General features: G+C 35.3%; 1 protein-coding gene across 1 annotated transcript; it reads right to left on the bottom strand.

Moving 5' to 3' along the window:
- Positions 1–735: 735 nt before the first annotated feature.
- On the bottom strand, positions 736–2940 carry LOC117613512 (exopolygalacturonase-like). The gene is made up of 5 exons (XM_034342119.1): positions 2614–2940; positions 2190–2501; positions 1788–2077; positions 1413–1638; positions 736–1260 (listed from the first exon to the last, which is right to left on the bottom strand). The coding sequence occupies exons 1-5, from the start codon at positions 2824–2826 to the stop codon at positions 1030–1032; spliced, it is 1272 nt and encodes a 423-aa protein (XP_034198010.1). The 5' UTR covers positions 2827–2940; the 3' UTR covers positions 736–1029.
- Between the last annotated feature and the right edge of the window lie 10352 nt (positions 2941–13292).

Here is a 13292-nt window from a genome sequence, read left to right as displayed (position 1 = left end):
AAACTACACATGGAACCCAAAGAGTCTCTGTGATTTATTCTAAACATAAAGAAATCGCAACAAGGATGGTGGTGGAGATCTGAAGCGGAGACACAGCCGCTTGTGATGGTTGGAGGAAATCATAATAAAATAAAGATAAATAGGAAAAACCTTTTGTCTCTCTGAAAATGAGGTGAGAAGAGAAGGAGGAAGAGAAGAGGGGAGAGGGGAGGAAGAACAGTGGCTTCCTTCACCCCCAAAGTGAAAACGGATTTAGGAGAGTTTTTTGGGAGAGAGGGGGCTAGGGTTTGGAAGAGAGAAAATCTTTTGTCTACAATTTGATACCTAACGTTTCAATAAAACAGTCTAAAAGTTTCGATATGATTTAAATAAAGTATAAATATTTTGTCCATAATGTCAGTTTGCTGCAGTAACAGTGGTATTTGAGAGGAAATTCCTCAAAATTATTAGGTGTGCCTAAATTCATGTCCATACATCACTAGTAAAATGATATATGTGAAGTTACTATATATATTAGTAGATCCTACAAGTGTATGGCGAAATGTTCTTCGAAACGACGAAGGCCATCCCTTACAATAATGAAGTTGCCTGTCTGAGTCTTACAGCAGACTCTTGGTGTTATAAGTGCCACTGATGTTGTTGTTCTTGATGTAAATGTCACTAAGCTTCACTTGAATTAGCATTTGACAAATATATACAACAGATAAAAGGAAAAGAAAAACACACACACATATATATACCGAAAGAATAATTTATATTATTTATAAATTTTGGGGGGGCCATGGCCCCTCTGGTAATCAGAAGCACACCGCCCCTCTGGTAATCAGAAGCACACCGAGACTGATGCTGCAAAATAATAAACCTTCCCCATTTGAGAGATGAATACATATGCATCAACCCCAGAGACACCCCCAATATTAAATCTTCTTCTTAAACCCAAGATGCTCTCCTCATCCTCTTCGTGTATATATACATACGTATATGTAGCCAAGCAGGACAAGGGTGCTTGTCTTCAACTAGAGCAGGCGCTTAATGGCAGGCTGGTGGGTTTTGTATGCCACCAAATCCTACTTCTGCATTTTTGCATATGGAGGTGATAGGCCCGCCATTGCTGGGACCAATGTAGTTCAAATTGATGTCCCGAAGCTCAACATTTTTGCAAGGGAACTGGCTGCTGCAAATGAAATCCACTGCAATCTTTGATGCTGTGGTCCCTTTGATGTTTATGTAGTGAACATTGCTGATCTGTACGCGTGATGGCTGCAAAAAATTCAACGATAGAACGTTAAAAATTTAAGATTAGGATAAGTCATGGTTCGATCTCATTCGATGTACTAGAAAATTGGTAAAATTGAAGAAGGTAGTAGTTTGTGAAAAGGAGGCAGGTTTGAAGAGAATTAGTTAAAACAAACCTGGTTCTTGTTGCAGCCCCCTGCGCAATACTCTTGGTCAATTATGATGGGTTTCTTAACATTCTGCATGATAAGGTCCTGGAAAATCATGCCTGAGGCTCGGCTTGGGGTCGATCCTGGCCATGATTTGATTCTAATCCCATTGTCTGTGTTCAAAAACGTCGTCTTCTTCACGATGATCCCCGTCACGTCATTTTCATTCTGGTACTTGCCAAGGCTACCGATACTGCCATCCGTAAAAATGGGCATAAAAATTCAGCCATGAGACAATTTGATATGTTATGTTGATAGACCGAGAAATATGGACTATGAACGACGTTACAATATTATAGCAAAAGGGTTTCGAAGTCATTAAGAATTGAGTTATGCATGTACCTGATGCCATGTCCAGGGCCACAGACAACATTGTTGATGGCAACGTTGGTGGATCCCTGAATCATGCCAATGCAATCATCACCAGTTCCAATGTGAACTCTGGCGATCTTTATGTTGTTGGAGTTGCTGATGTGGATGCCGTCAGTGTTGGGGCTTGTGTCAGGGGCAGAGATGTTCACTCCTCGCACCCTAATGTTCTGGCTGTTAGTGAGGAAAACGTGAACTCCTTTGCTGTTAAGGGAGGTGATGCCTCGGATGACCCCGTTTTTGACACCGTTAAATTTGATGCTCTGCATAATTATTTAAGTAAATAAATAAATTAAACTAATAGTTAAGGTCGGTTTCTTACTTATGATGGTATACAATTTAGAAGTTAATTATAAATCATTAAATTAAACTTACAGCTGGGAGTGGACTGCAACTGCTGCAGCCATCAATGTTTTTCCAGGAACTTGAACCTTGCCCATCAAAGACGCCATTGCCTGTGAGGACCAAGCCCTCTACACGTTCAAACAAGAACCAGAATGGTTCTTCATACAAGGAAATATCATTCAGGCCTTTGATGGTCCCTGAAACTTGAACAACAATGGGTTTTGAGCAGCTGCATGGCCCTTGAAATATGACTGGCCCAGTTTTGAAAGTCCCTTTTGGGATTACAACCCTTGATCTCCCGGTGTGGTTGCGGCATGCTGCAATCCATGTTTGTATGAAAGCCTGCGCAATTTACAACCAAAAACCATCCATTTCTCTCATTAGACCCAAAATTTAATTATCATAATTAAGTGTACGAATAATACTAATATTACTAGAGTCACTAAATTTTTACAATGCTTGAATCGCCAGACCCATCAGGCTTGGCGCCATGATCCAACACGTTAAAGATTTTCTCTGTAGGATCCACTTTGTCATGGACACCCAAATTAGTGCCACGGAAAATATCGGGCACAACCTGGGTAACTGCGGTTGCGGAGGCCTGACAGGCCAGTGCAGCTAAGCACAAGATAAGAATGGCGTGGCTCGACATTCCTGCAATGGCCATGGCCCCTCCCCTTCAAATTCTGGGTCTTACAAACTATATATCCAGCTATGATTGGTAAAACAAAATAAGCCTCCGGGGGAGGAGGCTGTTATGAAGATGAATTAATTCTCTTTGTGTGCGTGTAATTTATAGGTGCTTGATTTCATGTCGCTAATTAAACCAAAATTGTTAATGGCAACCGCAGCTGTGTGTGAGGAGGCTCGAACTATACGGTGAAGGTTGGATTAATTAGTTTTGTCATTGTTGGTTTTTAGTTGGTTTGCCTAAAATTGGAGATATGCTTTGTGTGTGTATGCATGGTGCAATGTCGTCCTTCACTCCCTCTGTTGTAGCCTACTTCTTCTCCATTTTGCCTTCACCGTCTTTTTCATATCTTTGCCTCGCCCACCAAATTATCACCAACATTCTACCCACCAGCATATGGCAAGATACCGAAAGCAGCAATATAATATTTTTTCTTTTCTTTTCCCTTTTTCCTTTTGGTTAGAACAAGAAAAAAAAAAAAGCTAGGCTAAATTGTATTAATGGTCCCTGGACTAAGACCAAACTTTACTTATCGTCCCTCATATTGTTAAATTGTTACGATAGTGCTTTAATTATGCCTCCACTTTCAAAAATCGTCATTTCCGTCATCTCAGTCAACTTTTCCGTTAAAAATCATGACATGACAAAGACAAGTCCTACTTGGCTTGGACAAAAATGTTTTTACACACAAAAATTTAAAAAATAAATCATATATCTCTCTCTCTTTCTCTCTCCAGCCCCGATTTCATCCCCCAACACCCCCCACCATATTTATTCTCCCCCTCCCCACCAATTTCTTCACCCACCCAAATTTTTTTGCTGACAAAAAAGAATGGCCTCTTTGTTTCTTCATGAGCCAAGCATGACTTAGCTTCACTACAGGGAAAAACCCTTTTGGCGACCACCACTTTTCGTCGCTAAAAGCTCAAATTTCGTTACCAAAACAATTTGGCGACCAAATTATTTCGTCGCTAAGGTCGTCGCCTTAGCCTCGTGGCTAAAAGTACCAGGCGACCAAAGCTAATTTTCGTCGCCAAATTATTTAAGCGACCAAATAGTTTCTTCGCCTAATAGACTTCAGTTGGTCTTCTATGAAGGTAGCCTCCCACCAAAAGACCAAAAATTGGCGCGTACTTAAAAGGGATTGGGCGACCAAATGTAATGTTTGTTGCCAATAGGTCTAAGAGATTTCGTCGCTGAAGCTACTTCTTTCGTCGCTAAAATGTGTTTTTTTATTTTTATTTTTTTGTCAATTAAAAAGAATGGAGAGTTTCTCAAAAACAATAAATAAACATATTGTAATTTCAGAAAACAACAAATTTAGGGAAGCAATTGAAAATTATATAAATAAAGTTGTAAACATTGGTACATGAAATTGAAACATGTATGGGGAGTGATCTTCAATGTAGCCGAAAACCCAAAAGGTGATGGAAAGCGATTCATCCTCCCACTAAGAAGATGGACAATGCAAGCGGCTCACCTAGATACGATTACAAGAAAGATCTCGATTGTAGGAATAAATAAGTGCCTATTTCATCATGAATTTCTCTTTTTAAATTGCTTTAAATAGTAGTTATGTTTTAATTACCAGCGAAGACATGGAAACCATTAGTTCTGTTGAGTGCATGATGAAATCGACACAAACAATACTAGGGGCATAAAAAGAACGCCATGGGATTATCAACAAAATGATAATCACCCATCAACCAGATTATCAGCAATTTGAAATTTCATCAAATATGAATACCCGTCAACCCTCTGCTTCTTTATTTTGACCAGATTTGGGGTGGAGGATGGGGGCTGGGGCTCTGGGTTCGTGGGTGCTGGGGTTGCATGCTATGGTAGAGGGTGGCTATGAGATAGGTTTGAGGGTTGGAGCTTGTAGGTGATAGTCATGGGGGAATGAGGGAAGAAGAAATCTTCGGGGGAAGAGGGAGAGCGCACAGGAGGGGAGAGGGGAGACAGAGGGAGAGAAAATTATGAATTTCCCAATTTGCCCTTAATTTTGACAGAAAATTTAACTAAGTTGACGGAAAGACCAATGATGCAACATGAGATCTAATTGAAACACCACCGTAACAATTTAACAATATGAGGGACGAAAAGTAAAGTTTGGTCTTAGTCTAAGGATTGCTATAATTTTGCCAAAAAACTATTTGCGGTAGGTTCTCACTTCTTGTTTGACTGGTCCAGATATGCTTGTTTTATAAGGATATTTTCTTTTGGCAAAAAAATAAAAATAAATAAATAAATAAATAAAGAAAAAAAAGAAAAAAGAAAAGAAAAGAGAGAGGATATTTTCTGAGAGTTGATGATATTTTTCTCAAGTAAAAAGCCTATGATTCCCCATATTGATGATATTTTCTCAAGTCCTTGGTGAATCTGATTCCCTATTTGACCCAAAAGGACAATTAATAATTGAAGATCAATCTACATCTATATCAGCCAGGGATTTATTAATTAAAACAAAATTATTTTATACATATCATTTGGTCATTGAATAATGCTACTCTTATCACATTTGTATACTACATTCCCATACCACCTTATGTGGCAAATGAGGTGGACAACCACATTAATTAAATTTATTTAACATTTTCTTTTCTTTTATGATTTATTAACACTTTAAAAAATACTGTTAATTAACATTTCTTTATTAAAAATACACTTCATTGATTTAATTGATGTAACATATGATATGAACATACTACAACATGTGGTATAGAAATATGAGATAAAATGTGATAAGTGTAGCATTACTATTTGATAGTTTGGTTAGCAAAACAGTGTTATTGTGTTATATATAAAATGATAATCTACAAATCCTCGGTTTGATGGAATATTCATCACACAAATTTCGAGTGTATCTATGGTCACACACATAATTCCTACATATGATTTGGAATTTTGTAATACATTTGTTAGGATTGAAACAAGCACAAAATTAAATTTTTTTTTAAAAAAGCACTATTGACATTTCCCTAGCATGATAAAGTTGAATTAATGTCCAGTCATCCATTTCTCTTTAGTCTATCTTAAATCCTGAATTGTACAATAGATTACCCTAAATCCACCTTACTAACGCGGATCCTCTGGTTGTTTTTTCTCAATTTGCTTGACTTTTCTTTTAAGCATCCCACATCATTTAAAAAATATCTAAAACATGACACCCCATATTTTTGCCTACAATCTTCTTCTCCATCTTAGCATTTGGACAGCCGAACTCTTTTCTCTCTCAAAACCAAGCCCAGCAGAACCTCTTCTCCTTTCAATCACTCTTCTTCTCCAAGCATATAATTTTTTCATTTTTCTCATCTTTCAATTCAGGAAATTTTCTATAATATTTGAAGCCCATTGTAAAACTTGTTTTCTCCTATTTAGCCCCACAAAAGTAGCCACACGAATCATATTGGGACTTAATTATATCAGCAAGCAAGGCAATCAAAGTTGTTTTTTGGTTTCAGATATTGGATTCAAAAAACAAAAAATTATATTTAAAAAATCAGAAAGAGAAAAATTAAAAAAACAGACTGCATGAAATACTGTGTTTCTTGGGAAAAAAAAGTTAAAAACCCCCGAAGCTGCAAAATTGAGTGTTTTAATAAGAATGATTCCCTTACTGAGTATTACTTATGATTTGATTTAGGATCAATATCAAAGAATTCTATTGAACGTTTTTGTGTTATTAGTTATATTTAGGATATATAAAAAAGAACAATATTGTCCAGATTGTACAGTTAAAAACTTTGAGAATCAAAGTATGGGGAAAGGGATCGTGGGGAGATGAATGTTGTTGGTCTTTTTTTGAAGAGGTAGTGTATTAGGGTGTATCAAGGGTATTTTTGGTAGTTAAATAGGGTGTACTTTTAATTTTATATTTTAATTAGGGCGTACTCAGTTAATTTTAGGGTTCATTTAGCAGCACTCATAGATTATCTCTTTAAAAAATCACATAAATTGACGGGTATTTTTGTAGAGCTCAATTTGTATTGTATTTCAACAATTTGAATCGTCTATGTCATAGATTATATCGCTTTAAAAAAGCACCCGAATTGAACTTTTTTAACCATTTGATTGAATAGTAGTCATTTATTAAATGTGTGTCTATTTGTCTCATCACATTGATATATGTTTGAATGGTTTACAATTTGTTCAAATAAATGAAATGCAAAGTGGATGAACCCTAGAAAGTGTCGTATTTGAAAAATATATAAATAAAATGATAACCTTACACATATTTGTTTATTTTATATAAATACCACCACAAACATAGAATAAAAAGTTGCAAAACAACAGAAAACTTCTAATACTCAAAAAACATCCTTTAGCTTACATGATAGAAACAAAACAACTGCCTTTTTCCACAACACTTCTATTCGACTGAGCATCTTATATCTTCTTCAGTTGCATTATTTGCAAAATTTCAACTGAGCATCTTATATCTTCTTCAGTTGCATTATTTGCAAAATTTGTTCCTCTGTTTGCAAATATGAAGCATTTTTCAAACATCTAGCATATTGCTGAAACGTCTATCACTAGATCACATCTTACAAAAGTTATTCCTCTGTATTTTTTATCACGAGGGTCTAAATTGTTCTTAAAATTAATCGTCAATTGTTCAATACATATAAATTACTAAATGATTTCCAACTGATTGATTTTTCGTAAAAATGATGTTTAAATTATGATTTAGGAAATCAACAATTCCGATTATCATCAAAACCTTTTTTTCAAGCTGCTGGAACTTCCACCGTCTTTACAGGCCTTCTGATCTGATGATGAGGAGGAGGAACATGATTTTGATCCATGTTGGGGTATGGATAATATTGTACCTGTTGAGGAGGAGGAAGAGGCCTTACGGTGACAGTCTTGGTGGGCCAGCCGCCATATGGTACTCGTCTCTCATGGCAGGTGCTGGGAAGTATGAAACTTCTTCTGCAGGGTAGACATGATCATATAGCACGGGACATGGGTGCCTGATATGACAAAACACTTTCTCCTCTTTCATGGTCATAAAGCCATGCCTTGCCTTACTGAAACAAAGGTTAAGAGACAAGCAACATTTATAGTCGTGAGAGTCACAGAAGCTCACAAGTGGGCTATCTGATCGATCGTGTGATTTTCTTTTGATGCTTTTCTTTTTCGTAAAATAATAAAAAGTAATTCTTATACTTTAGGGTCTGTTTGTAATAGCTAACTAGTAATTAACTAGTAGTTCTAATAGCATATTGATTCCCCATATTGATGATATTTTCTGAGAGTTGATGATATTTTTCTCAACATTTGTATACTACATTCTCATACCACCTTATGTGGCAAATGAGGTGGACAACCACATTAATTACATTTATTTAACATTTTCTTTTCTTTTATGATTTATTAACACTTTAAAAAACACTGTTAATTAACATTTCTTTATTAAAAATACACTTCATTGATTTAATTGATGTGACATATGATATGAACATGCCACAACATGTGGTATAGAAATATGAGATAAAATGTGGTAAGTGTAGCATTACTATTTGATGGTTTAGTTAGCAAAACAGTGTTATTGTGTTATATATAGAATGATAATCTACAAATCCTCGGTTTGGTGGAATATCATCACACACTTTTCGAGTGTATCTATGCTCGCATACATAATTCGTATATATGATTTGGAATTTTGTAATACATTTGTTAGGATTGAAACAAGCACAAAATTAAAAAAATTTTAAAAAAAAAGCACTATTGCAAATATTAAAACCAAAGAGATATTATGGATCGAGAATACATGCACGAAATACGTATGTAGGTACGTACATATTCTATCAATTACAGGCTTATCATGAGGACGGGACAACTCGCTGGCATATTGTCTGGCGGGAACTTTCACAGGGTCAATCTTTGTTGGATAACCACGGAAGTCATGTCCATTGGAAATCCAAGTTAAGAAAAAAAAAAAGATACACGCTTCGCAGATATATAGGGTATATCTAGTAGTTAAAAGGATCACTAGGAGGAGAGGAAGAAAGGCTGGCTATGTTTCTTGTGTACCAAGAAAATTAAGGCTAATTGGGTCGAGGACCATATTCAGTAATTACCACTCCCTTGTACAGCTCTGCTGCCTCAGTGCTAGTAAGAACGCGGCCCTTTGCCTGATTAGGCTTCTGAGCTGGAACTTCCACCGTCTTTACAGGCCTTCTGATCTGATGATGAGGAGGAGTGACATGATTTTGATCCATGTTGGGGTATGGATAATATTGTACCTGTTGAGGAGGAGGAGGAGGCCTTACGGTGACAGTCTTGGTGGGCCAGCCGCCATGGTACTCGTCTCTCTTGGGAGGTGCTGGGAAGTATGAAACTTCTTGGTATGGGAAGACATGATCATATAGCACGGGATATGGGTGCCTGATATGATAAAACACTTTCTCCTCTCTCGTGGTCATAAAGCCTTGATAAAAAGCCATGCTAACTTAATTAAAAGCTGAGAATTGAAGTAGAACTAATTGATCAAGGGGAAGCTAGAGCTAGCTAGGTTTGCCTTGCCTTACTGAAACAAAGGTTAAGAGCCAAGCAACATTATATAGGAGTGAGAGTCACAGAAGCTCACAAGTGGGCTGTCTGATCGATCTTGTGATTTTCTTTTTATGCTTTCCTTTTTCGTAAAATAATAAAAAGTAATTCTTATACTCTAGCAACCAACAAATCTGATAAGACATTACCATAAGAATATTGTTCTTATAAGTAATTCATGGCTTGTTTCGTAAGTCTTTTTGAAAAAAAAAATCAATGGAGGAGGGACGGGAGTGCTTTCTAACAGTCTTGGTTGAGAGCTAGTTTGTGACTTGTTTTGTAAGTTGGGTCCTTGAAAGATGGATGGTGGAAGTTTAATTAGTAATTTCGAGAAATTCCTATAACTTTGAGGAGTTCCATTCTTGTGATATTGTATGTTTAATTTTAAATAACTTGAGTTCAAGCAAATCCCTGCATGGCAAGTTCGAATTTGATAAGGATAATGAAAGTGATATATATTTTTTATTGATTTTTTTTTTTTTTCAGTGACGATCTTTAAATTGCGAAAATTTGTTAATAACTACTCTCGTCCGCAGTGCCTCAATCAAAATTGAACCTTCAAAGGATTTGGTTAAGCAGTGAGCAATTCTGGTAAGGTTTGGCCACGAGTTACATATATATATATATATATATATATATCTAGAGATATTTAGTGATATACCCATTTCTAGCACTAATATTATAAATAAACCCTACACAATTGAATTCCTATAAACAAACCCAAAAAAAAACCCAAAAAATGATAGCTAGCCTTATTGAATTTAATATTGATTATTAAATTACTTTAATGCCCTATTGAGTGCTTTGGGTATTTTTATGAGATTTTGGGGTTAGGCTTGTTTTAAGAAATTGATGGCAGTTTTGTAATTTATAAGAAGTTAAAAACTTTTTTGTTATGTTGTAAATGGGCTTTGGGTGTGTTTCTAAAGTCCATTTTATATAGGGTATTTTTATAATTTGGGCCCCCATATTGGGTATAATAGTGAATCTCCCATATATCTACTACAGAGAACATAATGTTATGGTATTAATAACATGTTAGTTAGATGTTTTGTATTATTTTCTTCCCCTCCTATTGGAGAGTTTTGAATATATGCACATGACTGTGGACCCTATAACGTTACCCTTCGTAGACATTTATCCTTTGCATCGACTGTGGACCGTATAACGTTACCAATTTGTTTTAGATCCCAACTGCCACCATCAAAGAAAAAGCAATGATATATACATAATATGTATCCATGGATAACAAGTGTTGTGGATAAGTCATAAGAGATTATAGATTAAACTTATAAATTTGCATTGTATTATGGGTTCTTATTTTCCCATTCTCTTTTTGTTCACTTACACTTTTGTTTGTTTGTTTTTGTTTTAATACCTTTTATTATAATATACAAGGGAATGTAAGTGGACAAAAGAGAAGTGGAAGCATACAATTTTCAACAAAGGGAGTGTAAACGGACAAAAGATTAGTGGGAAAATCTGCTCTTTATATTAATAGTTATTAAACTAGGTGCTTTCCAATATATTATTGATGTTATTTTCATTGGATTTAAAATTGTTTCTCCCATCTTAGAAATGTTGATATAGGTAACATTTAGTAAGGAGAAAAAACTGCAAAAGACTTATTATTGATGTAATTTTATTTCTTGATGATTTGGGGAAAAAGTATTAGCGTGGCGTGCATGTGCTTACGATGGCAAGTTTACGTAACAAAATTATTCTGGTCTGTGCTTGATATCTTCTTGGTAGGAAAATATATTCTTGATCATATAATGTTGCTTTAAATTACATGTAGTGGAGGAAGCATTTGCCTCCTGTTGCATGTATATATTTGCCCAAATTACAAATGGGCTACTTTAGATTTAGAGCATATATATATATACATATACAGTACGTGAATGTGATCGATTCCAATTTTCCAACAGGAAAAGATAACACAATCCCCAGCCACAACAATCTTGCCTGGGTCCTTAATTGGGATAAGATATTTGAAGAAGCTTGGGGAATAAAATGGCATATTCTTTTTGCATCTCTTTCTAATTTGCATACTTAATTTTCTTTTTCTTTCTAAGTTCTAACTAATAGTCTAATCAACCTACGAGGGTTTGTTGTCGCAATTCCTGAAAAGGAGTAAAAAGAACATATTCAAAGGAAAAAAAAAAGGAAAAAAAAAAGGAAAAAAAAGGGAGAAGAACGCTCCTTGGGGGAAATGGGAAGGTATTGATTCCTTGCATAACTTGGTAGAAGTTCACCTTCACCATTGACACATACAATTAGTTAGAATCTTTCTTTCTCGGTTCAAATTTTGGAAAGGAATATAAAAGGAAAGCTCAATAATTGTACGTATAAGTTCTTCTTTACTTTTGAGTTCAAGAGAAAGAAGAAGACATGATTTTTTATTTTTTGGTTTAGTTTTGAGTGGAAGAAAGTATGTTTTTAGGAGAAAGCGTATGGGTGTGATATAGTTTAGTTGGATCCACCTCCACCAAATGCACTTATCAATGTAAATTTCAGGGGCCCTCAAAAATTAGGGACCTTGTGCAGTGGCGCCACTTACACCATACCAGGGCAATCCATGGATGAGAAGTTGCTGAGTCAGTCCATGGTGAACCTTTAGAATTAGGAGAGTAGTCATTATAGTGCATCTGATACTCTTTTTTTCTTTGTTATTTTCTTGTTTTCTTTTCTTCCTTTTTTTTAAAAAAAATTATAAATTTTATAATAATAATAAATTTCCATGAAAAATGATTACACAACAAACAAGAGAGAGTATGCAGGAGGGACTAGCATTAAATATATTTTATATAGCATAAGGCCATCTCCAACAATGAGAGGCAAAACCCAAAATTTGGGATTTTTAGCCCAAAACCTTCTCCAACCTATGTATTTGGAAGGGGGAAATTTGAGTTGACTGAAAAATGGGGCGGAATTTGGCCCCATATTCCAGTCCAGGCAGAATTTTTGTGGGGCCTAATTCACAGCAGACAAGAGTCATGTGGGGCCTCATTTGAAGCAAATGATTGGCTATTGCCCACTACCCCAAGTTGCTGGCCACTTGTCAAAGCCTAGGCAACTTAAAAATTGGACTTCTATGGCTGCATTTCAAATGGGCTTCTTTCAAAAAATTTTTCTTTTCAAACCTAAAGGCTAGAAATCAATGGCTGATATTAAATTCTGGTTGAATCAAAGGGAAAAAAATAATCCAACAGCTGGAATTTAAATCCAAAGGTAAAAATAAATAAATATATTATTCTAAGTTGGATGCAACCTCCAAACATATCCTAAACTCTATAAATACCCATCAATTTGTTAATAAAATTATGTTTGTGAAATTTCAAAAATTTTATGTCAAAATGTTCAAAAAAATAAATCACGGATATTCAAAATTTAATTTAAAAAAATTAACCACAAAAACAAAATAGGATTATATATTTCTTTAACAATTTAATAAAGTTGCGGACTCAAATTATGAGTCAGCAAGGCTGGAGAAAAAAACAATTTGAGTCCTAAAAATACATGAATAGTTGTATTTTGAAGGGTGAAATTTTGGGTTTGAGTCCTCTAGAGTTAGAGATGGCTTAAGAAGTGACTTCTACATATAATTATAAGCGCAACATATAAAGATTAGGCTAGCTATCCAAACCACTTCTACATCTGATATACATATATTTGTTTATTTTATATAAATACCACCACAAAAATAGAATAAACAGTTCCGCAGAACAACAGTAAACTTCTAACTCAAAAAACACATAATTTAGCTTACATAATAGCTTACATATTTGAAATATGTATTAGTAATATTGCAAATTACAGAAGTGCCTTATAAAGTATTGAATGTATGGAAGATTCTTTGGAGCTAAGAATTTCGTGGCAGGTTG

Source organism: Prunus dulcis, unplaced genomic scaffold, assembly GCF_902201215.1.
Source record: "Prunus dulcis unplaced genomic scaffold, ALMONDv2, whole genome shotgun sequence".
Taxonomy (NCBI): domain Eukaryota; kingdom Viridiplantae; phylum Streptophyta; class Magnoliopsida; order Rosales; family Rosaceae; genus Prunus; species Prunus dulcis.
The sequence above is the reverse complement of the archived record's forward strand: the minus strand, read 5'-3'. Positions and strand labels throughout refer to the sequence as shown.

What these genes read in the sequence shown, in the direction of transcription:
- LOC117613512 (XM_034342119.1), bottom strand. Translation starts at nt 2,826, where the DNA reads ATGGCCATTGCAGGAATGTCGAGCCACGCCATTCTTATCTTGTGCTTA. An exon ending in GGTCTGGCGATTCAAGCATT is followed by an intron (nt 2,502 to 2,613) that starts GTAAAAATTTAG and finishes TAAATTGCGCAG; the next exon opens with GCTTTCATACAAACATGGAT. An exon ending in GTTGCAGTCCACTCCCAGCT is followed by an intron (nt 2,078 to 2,189) that starts GTAAGTTTAATT and finishes ATAATTATGCAG; the next exon opens with AGCATCAAATTTAACGGTGT.